The following is a 27,711-nucleotide window of genomic DNA, read 5'->3' on the forward strand; positions in this document are numbered from 1 at the left end:
CAAACTTTTGAATCTTTTACAGCACAGTCATCGCAGATCACATCACAGCATTGAGCGCAAAATGAAAAACCCATGTCACGCAAAAACCGATCTGAACAACTTCCACAAATAATCGCTATAGCTGGCCTTGGATTATTGGAATTCGCAGCCAGAAAGTGTCGAACAAAGAGGTACTTCTCCGCAAACTTCTGCCACCAATCATTTCCAGCTCTTTCGTTTTTTGTCCAACTCGGAGGCATCGAGACCCCTGACCTCAGACCCATCTTATACGCTGCTTCTTTAACATCTTGCGCAGACTTTGCGTAGAGGACTACGTCGATCAGCAACTTGTTAATCAAACTACGCGGAAGTACGCAGGGCCTTCCTTGCTGTAAGTCAACTTTTGACACGTGGCGTCTTAATGTCGACCTTGGAACACCATGTTTCTTTGCGGCCTTCAGCAACGGAATCCCTTTGGTTCTTACATCTTCAACAGCGGCATTTAAATCAGAAATGGAATATTTCTCAGTTGTTTTTCGAATGTATTTTTGAGGCATTTGACACTGAAGAGACAAAAAAAGAAATGAGATTTTACCAAAAAAAGAAACACTGAAAAGTCAAACATAAAAGCAACAACTTTTTCAATTTCTTCAAACTATGAGTTCAAAATTTTCTACTAAGGCTCAATCATGTTCAAAGTTATTCACCAAAGGTACCAAAACAAGTTTTTCATTTACAGTTAATGGCAAGAGCTTTTCAACAATAGCATCCTGACTAATAGTCTGTACATTTTCCAATTTTCTGACTTCATAAAACCTGTAAACGTCAGCTGTTGATTGAGCAGGTTTGTGCTTTTTTTCTATTTGGTAGAGCACAACAGAAGCAAAATCTTGTTTGTCGATTGTAAAGAACAATCGAATTTGACACAATTTTTTCTCGCCGTTACAGACAAAAGAAATGAACGAGTTTCTACACGACGAATGAGAAAGGGAATCAAGGGTAAAATTCTCCAGCTTTTGCGTGGAATAAAATTGAGCAGAAAGATCTTTGAGATCAGAGGGGATTTCATGCCAGCAAACAGCCCGTTGTTTGAAAGATTTTCTCTCCCTAAGAGACAGACACAAGTCGTATAGCGTGTCTTTTCGAGGATTTTCGCAGCAAGAATTTTTGTTCCTTATATATCGGTCCACCAAAACTTTCAGATGACACACTGTCCCAGTGAACTTGCAACGTAGGAGGTAATTTGCCGATTCAAACATGATGGCAGAGGTGCACCATAAAGGTCCGAAGCACCTAACCTGCCACGCTAAATGATTGAGAGAATGAATATTCGCAGAAAATACTTTGTCTGAGTGGGCTTCCGCAGTTAGAAGGTGGAACCGTTCAATAAGATTTTCAGCCACGCGGCAGTGCTCAGAAGAAAATAAAAGCAAACGGGTGGAATAGCTCAACAAATGAAACCTCTCGTACAAACTTTCGTTAACGAAACTCCTGAAAACTGCTGGTCCCACATATAAAAGCCAAACTTTTAACTCGTTTGCTTTGAAAAACTCCAATTCATCAAGACTTCGGACCGATCTCTTGAAATCAGAAGTCAATTGAAGAGTGGCACTGTTTTCGCGAATTTTGTTGAGATCAGATTTTGTCGATTTATCTCTAATAAGAAACAGAAGAGCACGTGTAACACCCAGCAGCACCTGATGCATGTAATCAACAGGAGCAGTGAGAGGTATATTTTCGATTAATGTGGACACCGCTGAAGGCCCTTTGACACCTCTAAAAGAATCCATAGCTTGTTCCTGTATTAAGCGTATGTAGGCTTCATGTTGTGCCGCCGTTCGCATCTTGTTCCTCTGGTTAGGATAATATAAACCTTTCTTGCCATCTCCTATTGGTTTGCTTTTTATCAAACAGAGCGTACAGCCAAAATAGGCATTGAATTGTTGCATATTAAGTATGAATGCTTTCGCGGGCAAATCCGCCACTAATAATTTGATTACAAAATTGACTTCCCGAAGAGTACCGTTCCATTCAATTGACGACTCACTTTGCAGAGTTTCTTTAATTTGGCTAAAAAAAACATTCCAGTCAGGTTTACCTCGATCGAGCCATAATTTTGCAAGAATAATGTTTGCAAACTTGCATCGTAAAACCGGAGGTAAATTAAGAATACCAAGCCATAGGGGCCACAATGATCGCTTTTTTGAATTGATAATCCTAACACCATCGGAATTCATTGACAACGAAACTGTTATTTCATTGTTCGAATCAAAAAACGGCGGGATATTTACATCTTTCAGAGGGCACCGGGAAGAATTGTACTCATATATTGAATTGAGGTTCCTCTTAAGAACAAGTAAAATGTCTGATTTAGAATCTAATGTAATTAACTCGCCTTCACCACATGATAGAGTGGTCTTCAAGGCCAATTTCACGGTCTCATCAGCTTTTCGTTTCATTGACTTTAGCGAGGGAACGTAGCTTTCGGGAAATGCAGTCCGCATTAGTTTTATCCAATCGGAAGCTTCAGCGTCTGACGTACCATGACGGGCAATAATTTCATTCACGCAGATCGCAAAGTTCTGCTGCGAAAATGTGCAGCTTCGTTCAGTAGCAGAATCACGAGCATCTTCTGAGGACGAATCTGAGACATGATCATTGATTGCGCTCAACGAGAAACTGGGAGCCATATTTTCTACACTGTTGTTAGGCGAGGACACAAAATTGTTTATTTGTTGAAAATCAGCCAACGAAGAACTTGTTTCACCAGAAGAGGTATCATCCTGTGATAGTTCAAAATCTGATGAACTACTGCTCTCCGCAAAGTTGCGCATTTCCAATTTTGGTCTGGGTGATTTCTTGCGACGTTTCGACCGGAGAACTGATTGTCGTCTTCGCCGGATACGAGAACTGAGCAGAACAAGTCTAGGCCTGGAGTCGCGTTGCCTCTCAGCCAAAGACACTTTAGTCTGATGTCTATTGACATGAACACAGAGACAGTCCTGATTCCCTTCTCCGAAGAAATCATTACCATAACTAACTGTTATTTCATCATTTTTTTCAATAGGGCAAAGTATCTCCAACTGGATACATCGTCGGGAATTAACTTCTTTCAGAACGAAACGACAGTTAGGTTTACAAGAGTGGTTGGCAAAGCGAGTAGGGCCTAACATGACTCGATCAAACTTACAGGCGTCCGTCTTTCTGAAAATTGATATGTCTTTGAAGCTCGCCAATGACTCACTTGGAATTTTTTCAATAAATCCAACTATTGATGGCAGAATTTGTAACGGTCTTGACTTCCTAGTTTGAAAGCTTTTCTCACCTACGTAAAACAAACCATATCCACCAAACCGGTCCCGTTTGAAAGAAAAATTGTTTGCCAGTGCAGTCTGATAGGCGTCACGTAACAAACCATCGAATTCGAGAAGTGCAAAATTTCCACCCAATGCTTCTCTGTATTCATCTGCCGAAAGTATCTGTACCAACGGTTCAACCGGATGGTTATTAACCTCAAAAATTTCTTTAGTGACATGCGCATCAGCCTGCGCAAGGCTAAAGCACTTCAACATTTCTTTAACAAAAGATAATGATATCCATTATTCTATCTAAAAAAAGCGCAGCTCACCATACACGAAAAACAATTATACTAGTTCAAAATTTCCGTGTGATAAATGGCGCATGAAAAAACCAAAATTCTTCCCATGCCTATCAAAAACAGCACAGCATTAGTAGTTTGTATTTACTATCATCAGATTTCAACACCGAACTACAAAACGCAAAGAGAACAGAACAAGTGCAAAATCATTATATAGCAGCTATTACCGTTGAACAGGAAGTACATTAACAAATAGTTGAACCTCGCTGAAGTTTGAGTTTAATATCCAAGCCCATTTGATTAGCTGCATGGCGAGCGTCTTTGTATGCTGCTTCCGGGAATTTGGGATATTTTCTTCGCACAACAAGTTCAAACTTTGCACGTTCATCTTCAGGCACCGGAGTTCGAATGTCTTTGCGACGCCGATGAGCCCCAATGATGAGTGATTGCAGCTTGCATTGCTCGCCCTTACCATACATTGCGCATCCCAGGTGACGCCCAAACTTGGCAGCACTGCTACCGGCTGGAACTTGCATTAATTTAATCCCCTCGTGCATGACTGGCAGATAAACAGTCGTATTGTCGGCAGACGGTAGTTCACCTGTCTTTTGATATGTCACGAGAGCGAAAAATTCTTCATCATTGGCCCTTTCCTCTTGCCGTAATTTTTTCAAGCTCATTTTGTGCTCATCAACCATTCTAGAGAGATTACGTTTGAAGGCTCTAAAATCTTCATTTTTAACATTATCTTGCTCTTGTTTATTCAAAATTGAACTTTGCAAATCACTGCTGGTTTCAGTTTCGTCATCACTTGATTCCATTTGGTCTTCAGCTTCACTCTCAGATAGAACATTTGAAACAGTTTTGGTACGTTTCTTCAATACTATTTGATCTTCCTCAGATAAACTTTCGCAGCTGGACATTTCTAACATGAAAACAAACCATATTTTTTAAAGTTACCTAAGTGCATTTAGATTGTCAAACATTGCTTTTTGTAATAAAGGTCAAACAAACAAACTGGTTCTCATTTAATTGCAATAAAAAAGCAAATCGAGCGAAAGGTTGAATTGAATTTTGTCAACACAGCTCACGGATGAAACGCATGAAGAAATGATAGATATCAACAACAGTTACAACAATCTATACAAACATCAAAGTTCAGAGGCAAAACGAAACACCGAATAGCACCAAATATGCTTTTGCCAAAAAACGGAACGCAAATTAGAAAAATGTAGCTTGCTATAAAGTTGGCGATATTAAAAGTAGGACAATGTTTTGGTGATGACCATCATAGAGAGTGCTTTTGTTTCATTTCGGCCCCCTATTGATTGGCACCTGCAACAGCACGGCTTACGGCTTCGTCAGTATCGTCTGAATAATTTCCAGTCACACACTCAACAAAAAGCTCTTCAAGACCTGCATCGCAAGGTCCACGGCTATTTCGCCTGTTGACTTTTACACCAATACGCTCTTTAGCGAGCATACAGTTCTTCTCACTCCCAAAAATTTCGGCAGCAATTGTTCTGCCAAACACAGACGGCCCATCTTCAGTTGGTTTGAACCTCATCAAGTCCTTTCCGTTAAACATCAAAGGATCGCCGCTGACACGATTGGCTTTGATCGCATTTTTCAACCTTTTCAAGCTATCAGGTTTGTCACCATCTCCCAAAACTTCGAGAAGCTTCTTTCTAAGAATAGCATTTTCTTTCATTAGTTTTCTAGTGTGCTCCTCCTGAGCGTCCAGCACCTCATTAAACTTGCTTGTCACGAAATCCATTACGTCTTTCATTGAGTATTCTTCTTGAGCTGTGTCCGCATTAGAATTTGGAGCATCATTGCATGGCGTTGAGCAACTTGATTTTGCCAGATTGATATAGGGACTCTCATAATCCTTTTCGGCCAACAAGACGTCCTTGGAAAAATGAATGCTCCTCTTTACCGGGTTTTGAATTGACTTTCGCTTCTTTTCTTTACTCTCTTTAGGTTCCTCATTCTCTTTGTCTCTAGGCAGCAATACAAACCCTCCGTTACTATAGTTTCTCGGTACCTTATCTTTTCAAACAAAAAAGATTTATAAGAACGAAGCCTATATCGCTGGATGCATGACAGAAGCAAAAGTCGAGGTTTAGGAAGATTACAAACGAGAACACCAACCAGCCCAACAGAACAACGTAACTTACTCGAATTCTTCTGCTGCTGCTTGTGAAGGCTGAGCTTCATTAATGGTGCAGTTTTGAAGGCTCGTTTCACTGAAGTACAAAACGAAAAATTTTCTTATGCAAGAGTTTTGAATAGCAATTAATGTAAACAGGGGCAAAACATGAAAAGTCTTCAATAAAAGAGAAGCAATTACTTAGGCAAGCGTGAATCCAAGCAAAAAAGGCACGAAATTTGAGCCTGGATTGAATAAAATTATAAAAATTCAAATACCTAGATTTTCAAAGTTAAATGACTTCTAAGAAACTGGAAATTGTAGGAAAGTGATATTAACTCGAAAAGTGTGTACTAACGCTATGGAAATTATATCCGACAAACTTTTGTTTGCGTTCGCAACCTTCACTGACACATCACGGACGAAACTGTCAACTTCTTTGACTGACATCATTTTGACAAATGATGCCTTGAATCTACCCCATGACGTTGCTTTGAAGTACAGCTTTCGGCCTCTGATCATGGACAATTTGTCAGCCAGCGAAATGTCCGGCCAAAACGGACTGTTGTGAGTCAGCACAAAAGGATGGCAATCGTATTTCTTATAGAAGACCCACCGAAGCCCTTTTGCTCTTTTCTCATCCCCTCGTGAGTTGTACAGACAGCTTTTAGTTGGAAAATTGCCTTTGGTGGACCTTGGACCAGTTAAGATTAAATCATCGGCTTTATCCGCAATCGACATAGTTCTTCTAAAATTTTTGGACAAATTGGTCGCACCGTTGGAGTAAAAATAGAACAAAAAGTAACAAAGTCTGACACGTTTTATCTGTACGGCAAACAAAAACGATACAAAGCTAAGCTCCCCTAAAAACGTTTTGGTTGTAAGAAAACTTAAACCTAAAGCCGATAAAATCAACATTCGCAAAGGCAGAAAAGTTAAGATGAAAGTTGTTGCAAACAAATTGGAGGAAAATCAGATAGATTCCGAGAAATCGAATCGAAATTGCCAACAACTGTTTAGAACAACTTTCAGTTTCCAAAAGATTGTAGCTCAGACACTTCCATATATCCTCGAATTGATAATTTGAGATTAGGAACATCGGAAGCTTTTGGGTGAGACTGAATAAAGACTGAAGTATCCACCAGCTATTGGGTGGAACCATATTAAATTAAAGATTATGAATTTCGGAAGGTATTTTTTCAGAATCATCCCCCAACTATCGGGTGAACGAGTGAACCAGTGACATCAAAACAAGCCTTTTTAATGATGTGAGTTTATGAACTCCCCAGCTTTCGGGTGAGACTGAATAAAGATTGAAGTATCCCCCAACTATCGGGTGGAACCAGATTAAATTAAAGATCATGAATTTTAGGTATTTTTTCAGAATCATCCCGCAACTATCGGGTGGACGAGTGAACCAGTGACATCAAAAAAGCCTTTTTAATTATGTGAGTTTATGATCTCCCCAGCTTTCGGGTGAGACTGAATAAAGATTGAAGTATCCCCCAACTATCGGGTGGAACCAGATTAAATTAAAGATTATGAATTTCAGGTATTTTTTCAGAATCATCCCCCAACTATCGGGTGGACGAGTGAACCAGTGACATCAAAACAAGCCTTTTTAATTATGTGAGTTTATGATCTCCCCAGCTTTCGGGTGAGACTGAATAAAGATTGAAGTATCCCCCAACTATCGGGTGGAACCAGATTAAATTAAAGATTATGAATTTCAGGTATTTTTTCAGAATCATCCCCCAACTATCGGGTGGACGAGTGAACCAGTGACATCAAAACAAGATTTTTTAATTATGTGAGTTTATGATCTCCCCAGCTTTCGGGTGAGACTGAATAAAGATTGAAGTATCCCCCAACTATCGGGTGGAACCAGATTAAATTAAAGATTATGAATTTTAGAAGGTATTTTTTCAGAATCATCCCCCAACTATCGGGTGGACGAGTGAGCCAGTGACATCAAAACAAGCCTTTTTAATTATGTGAGTTTATGATCTCCCCAGCTTTCGGGTGAGACTGAATAAAGATTGAAGTATCCCCCAACTATCGGGTGGAACCAGATTAAATTAAAGATTATGAATTTCAGAAGGTATTTTTTCAGAATCATCCCCCAACTATCGGGTGGACGAGTGAACTAGTGGCATCAAAACAGGCCCTTTTAATTATGTGAGTTTATGATCTCCCCAGCTTTCGGGTGAGACTGAATAAAGATTGGATTTATCCCCCAACTATCGGGTGGAAATAGGACTTACAAACTTACTTACGAGTGAACCAACAAAATATATCAGTTGTGCTTCTAACAAAGACCGCAAAGATTTAAACATTAAAAACGCTCTCACAGTGGTTATATTCAGACGGTTATTAAGAAGAAAACCAGAAAATAACAAGCTTTTATTCTCAGACTTGCGAAACAGGGCTCAAAGTTAATATAAACTTGTCCAATTGCAACAATAATTTAATTTACATTGGGCAAAGATAAATCAACCAGATCAGGCTTAGCATCAGGAGCACTATCAAACTCCCGAACAAGATCACATCCTGCTTGTTTATACCACCAGTCTTTCATGTGTACTGTATCGGGTAGAAAATCTTCATCAAAAGAAAAGGTGCGAAAATGATGTTTAAGTTTATTATCGGCAAGTCGGTTGTTGAGGGCTCTGATGATGTCGAAACCTGCATTTACAGATGACAAGCGATTAATTATCTGCCAAACTATCAATCGAACACCATAATTATTGCAAAAGTTCCTGATCTGAGTGAATTGTCCAATAACACTTCTCATTTCCTCCTTGTACTGTATTGGGTCACTAGGTTTTGCCAGAAGATTGTTACCTCCTAACATCAACATACAAATGTCGTGTTTCTTGATAAGCTCCTTCTTTTGCAGCCAGTAATTTACGTGTGCACCGCCTTGTGCCTCGATCGTAAAGTTATCAAGGAACTGGAAAACGTCGGCAATTCTTTTGAGGTGCGAGTCCCCAATTATTAGTACTTTTGACATTGTTATCTGGAAAACAAGACTATTAACTTGATCTCTTTTTAGCTAGCGTACTTATGGTACACACGACTGAATCATTGCATCAAAGCATATTACGACGTCTTTCTAACTCCCTTATGATAGATGGTTTACAAAATAAGCAACAGATATAAAAAAAAGACCACACTTCTTTTGACGATTTTTTCTCCTAACCTACCTAATTTATAGCCCTTAGGCGCCACCTCGACCCGTGTGGCTGGGACCTTGCTAAGACATAAAAAAATAACATTATAAATTGAACATTTGTGAAATTCGGAGTTCAAAAAGTGACCAGACCTGGCCGTCATCCGCTTTTGGGGTCAAAATGGGGTCAAGTTCCCAGGCCAATTTCTCTAAAACGGCTGAACAAAAAAAACTTCCTTGGTACCGTTTGTAGCACTGCTTGAGATACGCATCATATTAAAAAATGAGCACAATCGGTTCGTTTTTCGAGGAGTAATAGCAAAAATAAGGTACCGTACCAAATGACCAAAAAGCGAGGTGACCTGACTGCAGAGCTAAAATTGAACACCTAAACCACTGAAAACGCTATACAAAGTATACATATTCGGAATCTACGTTACACGGGCTGTTCAAAACACTAATTTTTGTAAGTCAGTTCAAAGATTGAAGGTGTCAAAGGTGTCAACCGGATGGGGTCAACCGCTTCAGGAGGTCAGACCGGGGCCAAGTTCCCTGGCCAATTTCTCAAAAACGGCTGAACAAAAACAAACGCCCTTAAAACTGTTTGTAGCACTGCTTGAGATACGCATCATATTAAAAAATGAACCCAATCGGTTCATTCTTCGAGGAGTTATAGCAAAAAGAAGGTACCGTACCAAATGACCATGGAGGAGAGATACACCACCTCCAGAGCTAAAATTGAACACCTAAACCACAGAAAATGATATATAAAGTATACATATTCGGAATCTGCGTGAAACGGGCTATTCAAAACACTAATTTTCCAAAAGACAGTTCAAAGTTTCAAGGTGACAAAACGGTGTCAACCGCTGTGTCAACCTCTTCTGGGGCTAAAACGAGGGCAAGTTTACTGGCCAATTTCTCTAAAACGGCTGAACAAAAACAAACCCCCTTGGTACTGTTTGTAGCACTGCTTGAGATACGCATCATATTAAAAAATGAGCACAATCGGTTCGTTCTTCGAGGAGTAATAGCAAAAATAAGGTACCGTACCAAATGACCAAAAAGCGAGGTGACCTGACTGCAGAGCTAAAATTGAACACCTAAACCACTGAAAACGCTATACAAAGTATACATATTCGGAATCTACGATACACGGGCTGTTCAAAACACTAATTTTTGTAAGTCAGTTCAAAGATTGAAGGTGTCAAAGGTGTCAACCGGATGGGGTCAACCGCTTCAGGAGGTCAGACCGGGGCCAAGTTCCCTGGCCAATTTCTCAAAAACGGCTGAACAAAAACAACCGCCCTTGGTACCAGTTGTAGCACTGCTTGAGATACGCATCATATTAAAAAATGAACCCAATCGATTCATTCTTCACGGAGTTATAGCAAAAATAAGGTAACGTACCAAATGACCAAAAAGCATGGTGACCTGACTTTCAGAGCCAAATTTGACCGTCTCAATTCCGTAAAATGCTATGGAAAATATATATGGGGATACTCCCCACTAACTGAGGATTCTAAAACACTAACATTTATTCCGCAAATCAGCTGTTTTGTTGTACCGAAATTTGGGTCATCCCGAATAGCCCAAAATTTCGACCTATTTCAACTTTGATCATTAATAACTTTTTGATTAGGCCAATTTGGGAAACCAACCAAACACTGTAAGCAAGAGGGGTTCAGTGTCAACAAAATGCAACCACTCCCGTTTAATTTGGTTCAGTACTTTAGAAGTTATTAACAAAATACTATTCTATACCCCATTTTTCGGGCCATCAGCGAAGCCCAAAATCTCAGGAACCGACGTAAGACAACGTGAAACAGCGTTCCCGGCGAATTTGTGCGAGTTATTCTGGTCCACTTTGACGTTATAGGTCACGGCAAACCTTCATGGTGAGGTGGGAAAAAATTTCCCACCTCACCATGAAGGCTATGATGTTTTGTGTGTTTCGACATAAAACAACATCCACAGAAATTTGATGAAATCGTGAAAAAAGAAAAATTGTTGAATTAACCCCATTAATTGATACCATTAGCTTCAACAACTTAAATATTGTCTAGAAAACACAAAACGCACGCCGAAAAACTTGTTCATTTGCGCAAAACAGCACTCAGCCATAAAATTTGAGAAAATATTTTGTTTTTCCGGATTCAATATTGAATAACTGTTCTAAAAAAAAACTTCAGGACTATGACTAGCCATTCCAGAGAAGAAAGTCTCAATAGCAACAGATTAGGCTATTAATCACTCGTTTTGGTCAAAAATTCAATGAGAAATTCGAAAAAGTACAAAACATTAAGTTCCTTTCTCAATGTGATAAAACAAGTTCTTTCCTCCAACTTTTTGATTAAGCCGACGTGAGAAACCTATAAACACTGCAAAAACAAGAAGTTTTGAGACCAACCAGATTGCGATAATGCCCGTCCTATTTGGTACAGTAGTTTTAGAGAAATTGTCAAACACAAAAGAACTCGTATTTAAAATATAATTTTTTTTTTAATTTTTTAAGAAATACAGCTTAATAACGTTCTAATCAGGCCAATTTAGCCACAAATTCAAGACTGCAGACATTTAACAAACTTACAGTCAACAGAATGCGACTATGGTTGGCCAATTTGGCATAGTAGTTCAGGAAAAATCGTCAGAAACAATAGGCGTGCCCTCAAATTATTAAATTTTATTTCAATTTTTTCAAAGTTAAACACTAATAACTTTTTGATTAGAACGACTTCAGAAACCAATGAACACTGCAAGCAGTGAATGTTTAGGGTCAGCAAAACGCAACAATGCCCGTAGAATTTGGTACACTAGTTTCGAAGAAATCATAAAACACATGAAGCGTACCGCGAATTGATAATTGATTTTTTTTTTCAAATTTGGACAATAACTTTTCCGTAAAGACCTTCACACGTGTTTTTGACAGTTAATTAGATGCATGGTTAGGCGAGGTGCACACCCAAGCGTTTAAAATGAATTGGATGACCACTTTTAACATCGACAGAAGTGTCACACTATTTGCAAGGTAAAAAAATTACAAAATCTCCGAATTTCATAATGAGAATAATTGATGAAAATCCAAACTAAGGAAACAAAAATAGAAAAAAGACATAGAATGTTTAGCGAGCGTTAGGATTGACTCCATGAAGCAGTTTTACTTTCCGAAAATTTGCAGAAAAAAAAAGAAAAATCAAATTATCTACAAAAAATAGACGAAACATTTTTTTTTGCTTTTTGAAGTTGAATAAAGTTTTTTCCTCAGCCTAAGAGACAAAATTCCGTTTTTCCTATTTTTTTAAACTAGTGAACTTAGGTTGTTTCACCTTGAGATCATGACGACCATTTTGAATCCGTAATTGAGAAAAAATTTTTACAGAATTAAAAAAAGATCTACTTTTTTCAATTGTTTGGGAACCGTTCTCGTACAAAAATATTTGAAAAAGATTCCGAAAAATTTTTCAGATGTATTCCTGAATGTTAACTGGATGTGATTTGAGTTGGTTGGGGCAGTTAACAAAGTTTTTAATTTAAATGAGCGTACGTTTCTTACATCGACACACCTGTCAGACCACTGGAAGTCCAACGCAAAAAAAAACAAATAAGAAGTTCTAAAGCTCTTCGTGGTAAAAATTGATCAAAAAGCCCATTTTTGAACTGAAACCCAGATTGTAGATTGGGCTACCAACCCCGTTGATGGTTGTTTATTTGCGCGAGACGCTCTGAGTTGATTAAAAACAAAAACTTCAACAAAACTTGCCTGAATTTTTTTTTGCAATTGTGAAGTCGAACGAAATTGATATCAGCTGAAAACCCAGAATGTGCTTCAAAAACGTCTCAAATCTTGATGAAAATCAAGTGTTATATCAATCGGTCTTTTATAGCAATCGGCCTTTAAGAATTTGCTACATTAACTGAAATTTTGGGTGTCCGATTTACCCCAAAAATATTTTTTGGGTGGAAACTTATTCTATATTCTATCGAGTTTTCATTTTCCCATAATTTTTTTGTGCTATGGTCTAGTTGTACACTCGTGAAGATGAACTTGAGTGGAGGATCGCAAGTAAAGCGTTTTTGATAGTGACAAAAAATAAATAATCTTATTTGGATGAACTTTGTAAGCAAAATTATTGAGATGGGGTGGTTCAATTTTCGATGAGGTACAAATTTGCTTGATAACAGCTGCAAAACAAAAATGAGCATCGAAGAATTAAAGTTCCTCGAAACAACTCATTGGCAATATCATTTGGTCATTTCGAAAAAGAAGTAGCTACATTAACCAATATTTTGGGTGTCCGATTTACCCCAAAAAATTTTTTTGGGTGGAAACTTATCCTATATTCTATCGAGTTTTCATTTTCCCATAATTTTTTTGTGTTATGGGCTAGTTGTACACTCCTGAAGATGAACCCGAGTGGAGGATCGCAAGTAAAGCGTTTTTGTTAGTGACAAAAAATAAATAATCTTATATGGATGAATTTTGTAAGCAAAATTATTGAGATGGGGTGGTTCAATTCTCGATGAGGTACAATTTTGCTTGATAACAGCTGCAAAACAAAAATGTGCATCGAAGATTTAAAGTTCCTCGAAACAACTCATTGACAATATCAATTGGTCATTTCAAAAAGGAATTAGCTACATTAACCAAAATTTTGGGTGTCCGATATACACCGAAATTTCTTATTGGGAGGTAACTTATTCTATATTATATCGAGTTTTCATTGTCGCATAATTTTTTTAGGCTATGAGCTAATTGTACACTCGTGGAGATGAACGTGAGTGGAGGATCACAACTAAAGCATTTTTGATATTGACAAAAAATAAATAATCTTATATGGATGACTTTTGTAAGCAAAATTATTGAGATGGGGTGGTTCAATTCTCGATGAGGTACACTTTTGCTTGATAACAGCTGCAAAACAAAAATGTGCATCGAAGATTTAAAGTTCCTCGAAACAACTCATTGACAATATCAATTGGTCATTTCAAAAAGGAATTAGCTACATTAACCAAAATTTTGGGTGTCCGATATACACCGAAATTTCTTATTGGGAGGTAACTTATTCTATATTATATCGAGTTTTCATTGTCCCATAATTTTTTTAGGCTATGAGCTAATTGTACATTCGTGGAGATGAACGTGAGTGGAAGATCACAACTAAAGCATTTTTGATATTGACAAAAAATAAATAATCTTATATGGATGAATTTTGTAAGCAAAATTATTGAGATGGGGTGGTTCAATTCTCGATGAGGTACACTTTTGCTTGATAACAGCTGCAAACCAAAAATGTGCATCGAAGATTTAAAGTTCCTCGAAACAACTCATTGGCAATATCAATTGGTCATTTCAAAAAGGAATTAGCTACATTAACCAAAATTTTGGGTGTCCGATATACACCGAAATTTCTTATTGGGAGGTAACTTATTCTATATTATATCGAGTTTTCATTGTCCCATAATTTTTTTAGGCTATGAGCTAATTGTACACTCGTGGAGATGAACGTGAGTGGAAGATCACAACTAAAGCATTTTTGATATTGACAAAAAATAAATAATCTTATATGGATGAATTTTGTAAGCAAAATTATTGAGATGGGGTGGTTCAATTCTCGATGAGGTACACTTTTGCTTGATAACAGCTGCAAACCAAAAATGTGCATCGAAGATTTAAAGTTCCTCGAAACAACTCATTGGCAATATCAATTGGTCATTTCAAAAAGGAATTAGCTACATTAACCAAAATTTTGGGTGTCCGATATACACCGAAATTTCTTATTGGGAGGTAACTTATTCTATATTATATCGAGTTTTCATTGTCGCATAATTTTTTTAGGCTATGAGCTAATTGTACACTCGTGGAGATGAACGTGAGTGGAGGATCACAACTAAAGCATTTTTGATATTGACAAAAAATAAATAATCTTATATGGATGACTTTTGTAAGCAAAATTATTGAGATGGGGTGGTTCAATTCTCGATGAGGTACACTTTTGCTTGATAACAGCTGCAAACCAAAAATGTGCATCGAAGATTTAAAGTTCCTCGAAACAACTCATTGGCAATATCAATTGGTCATTTCAAAAAGGAATTAGCTACATTAGCCAAAATTTTGGGTGTCCGATATACATCAAAAATTCTTATTGGGAGGTAACTTATTCTATATTATGTCGAGTTTTCATTGTCCCATAATTTTTTAAGCTATGAGCTAATTGTACACTCGTGGAGATGAACGTGAGTGGAGGATCACAACTAAAGCATTTTTGATATTGACAAAAAAATAAATAATCTTATATGGATAAATTTTGTAAGCAAAATTATTGAGATGGGGTGGTTCAATTCTCGACGAGATAAAACTTTGCTTGATATCAGCTGAAAAACACAAACTGTGCTTCAAAAAGTTTGGTTCCTCGAAACAACTCGTTGGCAACAGCAATTGGTGTTTTGAAAAAAAAATTGGCTACATTAACCAAATTTTTGGGTGTCCGATTTACCCCAAAATTTTTTTGGAAGAACACTGGAACCATGTTCTATCGAATTTTCATTGTCCCATACTTTTTTGCTATACGCTGGTTTGCTTTGCACCAAAAATTAGAATGGCAAGATAACATTTCTTCGTAAGGAAGAAATTGAGTCTTTTACGGAAAAAATTGAACCAAAACTTTTCTTTGAAGTTCTATGACTACAACTTTTTCATTGTTGATTGCTATTTGCAGTCTCTTTTGATGCAATGGCTTTTCATTGAATAATTCAGGGCTGGCAAGGAGTTTTTTAACTTGCAATAATGTTTTTCACTTTTCTCCAAATTTTTTTCTTTTTCTATGAAGTTCTATGACTACAACTTTTTCATAATTCTCTGTTCGCTTAAGACTCAATTTTTCTTTTTTTTTTTCAAGTTAGTTTTTTGAAACACACTATTTGCCTCCTTTTCATGATGTAAAAAAATTTCACAAAAATTCAATTCCATAGAACTCCCTTTTATGAAAGTTCTATGACTACAACTTTTCATAGACGCCATAATATGAAGTTGTAATTTTATAACTTTTTGAATTATGGGGTCAACCCGGGTACATTATAAGCAAAGTTCAATTACCGTATACGTCTTAATTTCAAAACTTCGCTGCATAATTAAATTGTAAATGCCGTTTGTGCGTAATTGTATGTAATTGTATAAAATCCAAACAATATGCTATAACATGCGTAAGTGGGGGGTGCAAATGGACGCGGGGGAGCAAAAACAGAAAAGATCCCACTTGTAGTTCGGTACGAGCGTCCTCTTGATTGGGCAGGGGGAAATTGCGGAAGATCCCAAATCAAGCCTTTTTTCAATTACAGCTACTAATTAGGCAAATATCAGTTATATCGTATCTACTGTCCTCTGCTCTTCTCAATGACACATGGACCCAATCTGTACTGGCCAGCCCTGTGCCCATAACGAGAAGAAGAACTCAGCAGCCCCCCTCCCCCACTGCTGTGATGACTATGGCCATGTGAGCCATGGTTGTGGCCGTGTCCAGAGTGGGAGGAATGGTAGCTGTTGCAGATTCCACCATTATGTCCACCAAAAGCGGAAGAGGTGGAATGGTGTGAGCTGTGCATGTCTTTTCTGGGCAGTTTGTCGATACTTGCACTAGAAAGAAGAACAGATTGAAAGCTGAGATAAAACTATTTTTTAAGAATAAAATCAGAGTTTTTAACGGGTTTTGTTCCTCGCAAATTTTCCTCCGATTGTGTTGCCTGTCGATAAAATTAGTGAATTAAAAATTGGGAAAATTTTCATTCCACCGTCAGTCAGCCCGTTTTAAAAGGTGGCATGAGTGGGGGGAAAACTGCGAATATTCACAGAATAGAAGGGTGGAATTTAAATCGAAAGTTCGGATTTAATGGTTAACCATTAAATGCAAACTACCGATTTAAATTCCACCAGATTTAAAAATCTGGAAACTGAGTTTAACATGCTTTATTCCATTGAAAAATCCCTGGTCGAGGTCTTGGTTCAAAATTACTCATGATCAGACCTACAATGACTCATCAGCAGAGGGCGAGTTGTGTTCAAAATTACAAATAGGAGAGTAATGCGCACACTTAGCTGGGGGGGGGGGGGGGGGGGGGCACAAACGGAAAAGATCCATGCACCCAATAATCTGTGGAGGGAGCACAAATGGAAAAAATTTGAAGAAAAAAAGGTTGTATCTACTCTGTTCCCCTAGTGTTTTTATGACCCCCAGTTACAAATTATGTGTTGTTATATAGCACATTACTATGTAAAAATAATGCACGTACGCCTAGGGGTCATAAAACATATATTCCCATAAGAGGCGAGGGCCCAAACAGAATAGGTCCAAATGTTAAATTCCTCAAGTGCTTCACCGCGTGTGCAATGAAGCAAATGGCTCAATTCAGAGTTAACAATGACAACGACAAGTTATCCAACAAAGATAACATTTTTACCGCATGTTTGCAAGGACAAAACACTATAATAAATTTGGTGTCAGGGCAATGTACCCAATGCAGTTATACCCAATGCCAATATACTCAATGCCATCATACACAATGCAAGTTGATGTTTTCGTTCAATAATCTGGCTACGAATGTATTACATGTTTGTTTTAACGTACTTAATGGCAATGGTCATGACTCAGCGGCCCGTGGGACTTGATATGAAACTATCACAACCGAACATGGGATTAAATAATCCCTTGAGTATGTTAAAAAGTACGTGTAATAGCGACGGCTAATTCGTAGTCGGTTTGTTGCACAAAAATATCAAAGAGTTTTGGGTATAATGGCATTGGGTATATTGTCATGTAACTATTAAATTGCATTCGAGCAAAATAGAGCACATGGGCACTATCTTATACATACATGAATGATTAAAAAATGGAAAACTGGTCCTTTAGTACTGTCTTTATTGCTTAAGGATCCGAAAAATGGTGCGCTTTGTTTAAATACTCCGAAAAATGTTTTCACAGTTTCTCTACTTTTATATTTGAGAAATACGTACTTTTACGACTTTAAGAGGGTGTGTTATTATTTAAAGCACTCACGTGCACGCTTTAAAATGCCGAAAATCTGTATTGCCAGAAGTTAAAATACCAGACCAGAAATTCTTACTTAGGCAGAAGTTGACTTCCGTTAAGTTGCGTGTTTTAAGCATGGTTACGTGACTCTGCAGAATTCCACTTCGAGATTTTGACTTATTATCTGGAACTGCTTTGCGGTTCTCGATAAATGCCCGAAGTTCTCGGTGACTTCAAACAGAGTCACGTAACCATTAAGTCTGATCCTAACTAATTTTGGACAATTCAGAGGCAAACCAAATAGGTCTTTTTGAAGGAATTTGGAACCAAAATAAAAATGAAAGCTTAGACTTTGCCGCACTAGTAATTATAATTAAAATTGGAGTGCAAAAACTTAAATGAAAAACAGAAGGTAAACTTCCGTGGAATCGATTTATTCTGCCAACTCACAATGAAATGGGTGTTGGCAACTTAATAACAACCCTATTTTTTGTGGCCAGTCGATTTCTTTTGCTGAGATAACTTAGTTGTAATTCTTTGAACAGATTATAATATTATGTTTCTTGAAGCAGAAGTGATGCTAAATGTTTCCGAAATTTTACATTTTTTCTGGGCTTTGATGGTGATAGTTGCATGGAAATGTAATCTCTTGGTCTTCTAAAATTGAATGAGTTTGAATTTTACTGAAACGCTGTCTTTTAAGAACTGTTCGCACTGTTTTCGCCTGTTGTCAGAGTTGAGTGTTGAATTTAATTACACTGATGTCATAAAAAGTAGGCAAAATCTCGTTCAAAAGTGGAGAAATTTAATTTCGAGAAAGTGTACCGGTTTTTTCAAGTCCCAACTTTTTGCCCTTTTTCAAAGATTTCATCTTGATTTTTTACAATTTTATTTTATGTTGTAATTCTTTCTCTCTAATGTTTCATGTCTTTATTTTTTGAATTCATCAAAGGGCCGATTGAATACTATGACTGAGATACTATTATGCCTGAAAACACTATTTTTAAAAAAAGCTGTAAAGATTTTTTGAGTTTGGTCACTTCTGAAGTTGTTTTTGTTCATCTTGTCTATTACTATTATTGTTTGTCTATTAGTTAAATGTAGCATGTAATGTTTTTTATGATGTTTTCACTCCCTGAGTTGAGAAAAAATCTCGTTTTTGTAGTTTTGCCCTATATGTGGTCGTTTTAGTTCAACCAGTTTAGTGGTTTCGTTTCATATCCAAGGTTTTCAACCGCTGTGACTTTTTTAGAAACTGGCAATGATCTTCTTAATGTTTTGTCCCATTTTTCAGTTCTTTTTAAATTTTATCACTGAATCTCATTAACTGCTAGAAGGTTGCCAGAGAACAACAAAATTTAAATGCAAAAAATAAGCTTGACAAAGAAGTTCTTCTTGTTCAATGTATACTTGGCTAGTTAAATTGAACAAGAAAGACAAGAAATAATGGATTAAAAGAGACGCCCAAGTTCAAGAGCTTAAGACCAGTTGGTGTAATTGTTAGCGGACTAGGCTTGCAATAAAGAGATGCTGAGTCGAATTTAGTAATGCTCTGTTTTCGCTATCGTTGCTTCAACTTAGATCCCCCTAACACTAATGAATGCTCTTGTTGGCTCTCAAAAAACATAGATGGCCCCGTTCTTAAAGATTGGACGTTGCTTTTTTAAAAAAATATATCAGTATTTTACGGTAATTGGCCCCTTTTGCTTTTTGTTTTTGTCCTGTAGCTCCGTTTGATTGATAACTGATATCGGCTCTCTATTGAGGTATACTTCAACCAGTTTAATAGACACGATTCCTTTTTATTACTTTTTACCACTCTGACACCAATAATCCTTACTGACTTGCCCATTTGTGGGCGTTTTGTCTCTCCTATCAATTAAGACCATTAATGACAATTCCCATTGGTTGCTTAATGACACATAAATGAAGTTTGAAGTTTTTTCATAAATGAAATATTTATTTCAAGTTTTCAACAACTTTGTCACTACGTTTTCCTAACAAATTGTCAGCAATTGTTTGGGATTTGCCCTTTCCTTGATTACTTAAGCTCAACATTTAAAGGTAATTGCCATTTTTTTTAAAAATTTTGACAGGGCATATTTTTAAAATTTTGACATGGCTTGTAATTCTATTTGCTTTCTGGTCCTTTGTTCTCGCTCTGCCTGAAATCCTTCTCTGTTTAATTTTTTTTTAAATAAATAATTGTTATTTATGTTTTTTGAATTTTTTCTTTTATTGATGTTTTGATTTTTTCCCTTTAATGAAGTAATGATAATTTTAAGATAGGTGGTGCTGTGGAACGTTAATCGCGTTTTTGGTACTTATTTCACCGTAGTATTAATCTCATGTTTTTTGAACTCCAGATGAGCTCATGTGCTTAGATTTTCGTCATCTGAGAGTACCATTAGCAGTTCTTGGAGGTTTTTTGTAAACTTTGTTAGCATAAAAAGGAAAAAAAAGTAATCCAATTGGTTTTTGTACTGACTTTAGTTCTAAATTTAATTGTTTTGGGGATGCTGTATGTTCAATACGTTTCCAAGAAAACCATATATGACGTCTAAGAGTTAGTTGAATTCTATAATTGTGCTCAATCCAAATAATTTTGGTTTTATTTCAATTTTTATTGATAATAAAAAAATAACTGTTTCCGTTTTGGCTAGTTTTTGTGCACATCTTAAGTTTTAAGGAATATCGAAACCTTTGATTCAATTTGCGATCGAACATGCTTAATTTACAAGCCTTCATGACTTTACAGTTCAATTTCACTGAGTTCTGATTTTGTATTTTTTACTTTAATTATTGGGATCTTTTCTGTTAATGTCTTCCCCACGTCCATTTGCAACCCCCACTTATAATTGTGTTAGCATATTGCTTGCGTTTCGTACACTGACATATAAAATTATGCACAAACCGCAATTGTTATTTACTGATGCACCGAAGTTTGGAAATTAAGGCATAGAGGGTAAATAAGCTTTGCTTTTAATATATGCAGACAAAAAATAGTGCATGTTTTACTATTTTTGCGCTCACCTTTCATAGGAGTGGCTTTATTGCACTAATTATTTTTACAATCGAAAACAAAAATCCATCCAAGCGTCTACCGGTGCGGGCAATTTATTATGAGTAAAATAAAGGATCTCTATGACCAAAAAGTACATATTTCGGTGGTTCAAACAGACTGGTTATATAGGACTTGGGGCAAATACAGAAAAGATCTAATGGGTAGGCTAACTTATACCCACTACTCGAAAAACGTAATCTAATCGGTGATAGCAATTCGCGAACGGATTTCGCTTACTTAAACCGAGGCGAGTTAAAAAATGAGCATTTATTCAATCAACTTTACTGTCAATGGCGATTGATATAATTATTGAACTTTACTAAACTTAAGCAATACATTATTAATTCGGATTGGGTTAGTGGACATGGACATTATGCAGTTCTACTCTTGTAAAGTTGTCCAAATGAATCGTTTCATTAATGGAAGCAAAGTCACCAGGTCTGAAAAATCATACCAAGAAATCTTCTTTTGCGCGTATACTTTTGACCATTGACATTGAGGATATTTTCCGTTGGGGCCCCCAGTACAATATACAACCCCCCCCCCCCCCCCCGTTACAGAGCACGCATCATTTTATAGTAAATCATTATGTAAGAATATGGCACGTGCTTCTGGGGGATGCAAATAATATGCGTTCACTAAGCTGGGGGGGGGGGGGGGGGGGGGGGGGGAGATCCGACGTTTAATTGATTTGAAAGTTTACCTATAATTGGCCCAAGGCATTCTGTAGCCGTGTAGTCTGTACTCAATGAATTTGGTCAGTGCCAGAACACAGACTGTGAGGAGCATTCCTCCGAAGAAGGAGAGGGAAGCATACACGCTGGCCAGCATCGCATCTCAAACAATAAACAATCCATAATAAAAATGTTACCCTGGTCAAGGCCCACGCCAAAAATTTTCAAAATTTTGGTCTGGTCGGACCTATCTTATGTCATAAATCTCTATGAGACCCCAACCTGGGTACCCCACTAATGTCTTCACATGAACGCACAAATGTCTGCAGGACATGAGCACCTTGTCCGGATCGGTCTGGACATACTTGATTTCGGTCTGGCACCTCAGCCTGGATTATTTTCTTAAGATACAAAATTATAACTGATACTTACCTGAAGTTGTTGGACTTCGTCTGATTTTAGCCGAGAAGGAAGAGGTTGGGTCATAGTGGACCAAAGGCGACGGTGAAGAGCTGCTGCTCGGTGGAATATGTTGGAAAGTGGAAGGATAAGAAGTGGAATCAACCGTGTTGAAGTTAACTGGGTCGCCAGAAACTGAACCAAGACTTGAAGATGAAAAATAATTTACAGGATTGTAGTAATACATTGTTGGCTGTTTACTAGGGTAGCGTGAACAAAAGCGAATTTAATGTGTTTGGTCCTTTTTTTGTTTGAGGAAAGTTAGGCCGTATTTCGTCTCTTAGACACCAAAAATGAAGTTGGGCAAAATTGATGTAACTAAATATAATTTATGTTTGCAATTTAGTTTTTTCTTAGTCCCAAATAATAACAATCTATGTGAATTATGATTGAACGAAAACGGTTCAATTTTAGTGTTTCATTTTTTTATGTTGCGTGAGTTTTTGAACTTAGTGTTGAGAAGGAGGCAAAGTTTTGGCAAAAAGTTGAAGCTCGGGACTATTATTAAAAACAACAATAAAAATTTGCCGCCCAATGAACCCAAAAAATATCCAAGAAATCTGTTAACGGAAACTAAAAGTAGGTGAGAGATAACTAGTTAAGTGGGATGTAATTAGGGGTGGTATGCGAGATAGGTTATTATTCAACTCAAATTTAATAACTAGCTTATTAATTATTTATAGCGCGTCTGAGAGAACTGTAGAGCTTTTATGCCGATTAGCTTAAACAATTTTTCAAACTGGGTCACAAATGGGAAATTTTAAAACCATCTTAGCAATATTACAGTCTAAAGCATAAAGTTAACTCGTAGCTCTGATTTTAAAATAGGCTAACTATGGAAAATTAGGAAAAGCGATGATGCGTAAATAAAATTTCAGCCTTAGGTAGGGATATAATTGGAACATGGAGAGATTAGGGAATGTATATTTCAAATGAATCTTGTTGAATTACCCAAATTCTGAATTATACCAGATACATTAAGGGATAAATCACCAAAAAAATCCTAAAGGCTTTTAATTAACCTACAGACATAATAGTGTGTATAATCCTTAAAAGCTCTCGAATCGTAGACATAGCCTTAGGCTAGAAATGAGAGAAAGAAATGAAGCAAAATTTGGTTCCTTGAAAATGAAAAACTATTTGTAAATTTTTGACGCTATAACCAGTTAGAGCTGTTCCATTCTCACAACTCAATCAGGATAATCAGTACATACACGTCACTATAAAAACTAATAAATACTGTACAGCTGGATAATGGCAATAGTTAGAGCTCGTGAAAAAATGCGGATCTATTCTGCCAAATATTCGAGAAAAGTAGTTAAGCTTTAACTTAAGGCCCTATCTAGCTAATTTCTGAATCAAATAATGGTAACTATTTTCCACTTTTAAGTCATCCATTACTTTAAGTAAAAAGAGCGTTTACACGAAGGCTATGCATTCTTAAGAATGGAATATGAGACGGTATGATCGAGTTTCTTAAAATAAAATGTGTTTGCTTTAGTCTTTTTAAGTCCGTGTTTTCTGCAGAGGCAGGAAATTAGCTCCATTCTGTAAACAAAGACTCGGAACAATAAACAAAATGGAAAGGAAAACAAACTTAATTCAGTGAATGTTGCTTTCGTGTTTGGTGGTCATGCAATGAAATTAAAAAAAAAATAAAAAAAATTTTTGAAGTATTTTTACGTTGCTCTCTATCGCTACGGTTTATACAAAAGGCTGATTGTCCAGATAAAAGGTTAACATTGCGTTTCTTGGTCAGCACATTTTAAAGATGAATGAACCTCATTGAATAAAATTTTCTGTCTTGTGAGTTGAGGTGTCAGACCCACAAAATTCTGACATCATGCCCAGTGTTATCAGATGTATGCTTGCTTGAAACAATCCCTCCAATATTGCATACAAACTTGATCAGCATATCAAGTAGAAGTTTCTCCGTGAAGAATCGTAAAAGTGAAGTGCGGTGAAAAAAATAATTCTATCGTGTTTCGTTTTCAGCTGTGAATGCGCTGAGTTCTTGAGATTTTCGGTAAAATTAATGATCATTTTGTAAGTTTCCAGGGAAAATTTTTTGGACGCTTTTATCGTTTTTCGAAGAAAACTTCACCTAAAATCATCGTATTTGCACTGAATATTACGAGATTTTAAAAAGACTTTAACCGCTCCCTTTTCGACCTGAGACTTGAGCTTTATTCTGTTTTTGCTTTGAGTTCAACATTTCATGTGCACTATTGCGAAACCGGATGCGATAAAAGATTTTGAGCGTGATGGGATAGTTAAAATGTTTGAGGGAGTTATGTCGCAAAATATAATTTTCTTGAATGAACTGTCAGAAGTGAAATTAGAGAGATAGTTTAGTTTCGTTTTTATAAAATCCACAAAAACTACATTTGACAACGTGGCGCTTCTTGTTGTTTTGTTTTTTGTCATTCTACTGTTTTCGATATCCAGAAAAACCTAAAAACTATATGATGTCGAATTCATTGTTTAAATTTTTTCTTAGAGCAGACTTTTGTCAATTCCGCAAAGTCTCTAATCCTCAAAGCATTCATATTCAAGATTGACTTAAGAAATGATAATTCGAGATTTTCGAGAATTTTTGAGAGCCTCATGTTCAATGTAGTTATTTAATTTATTTTCTGAGAGGCAACATTGCCGCAACATTTTTCTGATTCCCCAATTGCAAGAATAATGCAACATTTAATGATTGGCTAGCTATTTAAAAAAACCTAGTTTAGGCCACATGCTTAGTTATATTTTGCTTGTCTCTTTTTTCTCTGTTTTTCCGCCTTGAAATGAGTTGATCACTCATTTCTAATATATTACATTGCTTATATTGAAAAAAAAATACTAAAATAAAATTTGCATCTTTCCTCGTCAGTTTTGTGAAAATCTTATTGAACAAGGATTTCTTATAATAACCCGCAAGTTAAAATCTGTCCAATAGCAGTACTGTATGATGAAACCAATTTATTTTGTGGGAATTCCACCATTTTAAGAGGGAAAGTTTTAAAAACTAATTTGTTGTTTGTTGTCTGTATTATGTAGTTTTTGGCACATTTAAGAGACCAGTACATTTACTCGAATATGAAATTGAATTTAGATATATAGTCTTAATACATAGAAAAGAGCGTTTCAAATTGGATTTTTTTAACGCTTTTATCTTTGTCATCTTAAAATTTTATAACGATTTGAGGGAAATAAGAATGTTGCGTGCATGTGATATAAAAGTAAAACTCGAGCGGTATGAGGATTCAGGCGACTCAGATCTAACTATGTGTGGCAAAAAATACGTAGCAATGGATTGAACTTTCATGAAAAGTGAAATTGTAATCTGAAGACTTTTTCGAAATAGATTTATTCAATATCACATTTGCAAACAGTTGTTGTATATTAAAATAGACACGAAAACTACCTTCTGGGACTCTGATTGAGATTTTCGTTGCCATTTTAACACAAAATGCTGCTTATGCTCCAACAATCGTTTTGCTTTTTGATTTTATTGTCATCATCTCTTTCTGAGGTATAGCTACTCCGGTTCCATTGGCCGGACTGCTCGAATAACTTATACTGGCATGAAATTGGAGGCAGCTCGCATTTCCCTTAGAATGTTTCTGAAAAAAAATGTCTTTCCCTTTTTTGAAGAGAGCGAGAGAGAAGCTCAAATTTACGATTATATAGGAAAGTCAAAAATAAATATTAACAGGAAAATAATTAAGCATACATATAAAGTATGTCATTATTACTTTATGATCGCTAAACGTTTAGAATGCTGACATCTGCTTATAATGAAATTAGAAAAAAGAATTATTTTTGCAATTTTTGTAATAGGAGAACCAATCAATTACTAAATTTAGAGCAGTCTAAGAAGTTAATCAGCTTATCAGCTTGTAAAACAGATATACTGCCATTTATTGTTTGTCACAAAAAATAATTTTTTTTGTCCATATAAATTGTTGACTTCCGTTGCTTTGTTTGTGAACAAGTGCATCGATGTAGAAATGGACGAATGGTCTTTGGCCAGTACTTCTGTTTTTCACGATATAACTATTAGCTGCTCAATTTTTCCTCAAATTTAAATCTTTTTTAGATTGTTCAGGTCTAGTAGTTGATGTAGCTTTGCTGCGCTCGGAGAAAATTTTTTTCAATTAACTTTTCTTTATTCTCTTTCGTGTGTAGATATCTCATTTCTGACAAAACAAAGCTGATATTCAGTTTTTATTGCAAGGTAATTGAAATAATCTCACATAATTTGATTTGGAAAAATTGTTGAAGCTGTAGTTTGAAATTGTTAAAGATATAGGAAAAATTTATATCCGATTATAATCGAAATCAAATTCAATATTCCGAATTCCTAGTAATTGTTTTTGAGAACTTTGGTTTTTTAAATTAATGATTTCAAATACAGAAACAGCTAAAAGCAGTTCAATACTTGACAAATAATTGTTTCCTGCAAGTAGATATACTAGCGCTTATAAATCTAATCTGTAAGCACTGTGTGTTATAGAAAGAAATCTTTGACACCAAAGTATTCTAATCATCTATTCTTAGGGTGAATCTATCTGTGATATTCTTTCCTGTTCACCAATAAACATTTTCATTCTTCTAGAGAGGAAGTCAATTGATTGCACTTCCCGTTATTTGATATTAACATTTTCTTCTTCTGATAGCGATTGTGAAATTCTGATCTCTTCTAATCTCTTTTTTGAGCCTGAGTTTAAAAATGAAATCGTGCTACGTTTCCAAGCACCACAATTCATAGTGGTATTCGGGCAGAGATAATCTCTGAACAGAAAGATCGTAAACGCAATTTCTATTTTGACTCTCATTCGCAATTCGAATCCATTGATTCTCAATTTAAACGCAATTTTCAATCAGTGGCTGAATATTGCGAATTATTTATCACATGGGTCAGACGGTACCTAATGAGCAAGCGTCCCTCGGCATCGCACCATTCTGAGACAAACCAAAACTGGGAACATCCTCTCAGATTGGAGAGGTGTCATCTGATTCTCAAACCGGTAATGCTTGCAAAAGAAGGGATCTCAATTGATTTTCTTCGAGAAGCAGCATCCGACAAAGTAACTGTTTACTCAAAGCGGATATGCGAGGAGAATGTCTATGGAATCACAGCCTAAGGCAGAGGAGACTGTGGAATCAGAAATGAACAATTGAAAAAATGCATGGCTCAACAGAAGTCCAAAGATTGAAGCTGCAGGGATATTGTGCAGGCGTCGCCCTTGGAAAATGTGTGACAGTAAAGCGGTTTCCCTTACCAATCTCCGACGCAGAGGAGCGCACAGTTTTTTTTCTCAATAATTTCGGGGCATTCTAGATTAGATTTTTCCAGAACAACGTAACATATCATTTGATAGATGTAACCGCGTAACCGGAAAACCGCTCAAAGGAGAACCTATTGAAATCTTTTATAGATTTCTACGGGAACTAACCCTCAATTGCAAATATGCTCGACGGTGAAATTCATAAAGAACTATTAAGACAAACAAACACCCCAAAGAAAGCGTTGGAATTGACAACCAATACCGAGATGCGAATTCAAAACCAATTAAGAATTGCTGTAACTTCTGTCTATAAC

The 27,711-nt window shown here is 36.5% G+C and overlaps 2 protein-coding genes across 2 annotated transcripts in view; both read right to left on the reverse strand.

Annotated features, from left to right (window-relative positions):
- Positions 1-27,711, reverse strand: part of LOC142347905 (uncharacterized) — a 522,468-nt gene that overhangs the window by 423,381 nt on the left and 71,376 nt on the right. The gene's annotated exons all lie outside the window — the stretch shown is intronic.
- Positions 16,086-22,924, reverse strand: LOC142348512 (uncharacterized). Its single transcript, XM_075399886.1, has 3 exons — positions 22,092-22,924; positions 21,689-21,821; positions 16,086-16,531 (listed from the first exon to the last, which is right to left on the reverse strand). The coding sequence occupies exons 1-3, from the start codon at positions 22,303-22,305 to the stop codon at positions 16,270-16,272; spliced, it is 609 nt and encodes a 202-aa protein (XP_075256001.1). The 5' UTR covers positions 22,306-22,924; the 3' UTR covers positions 16,086-16,269.

The sequence above is a fragment of the Convolutriloba macropyga genome, chromosome 10 (genome assembly GCF_964194025.1).
Source record: "Convolutriloba macropyga chromosome 10, txConMacr16.3, whole genome shotgun sequence".
Taxonomy (NCBI): Eukaryota; Metazoa; Xenacoelomorpha; order Acoela; family Convolutidae; genus Convolutriloba; species Convolutriloba macropyga.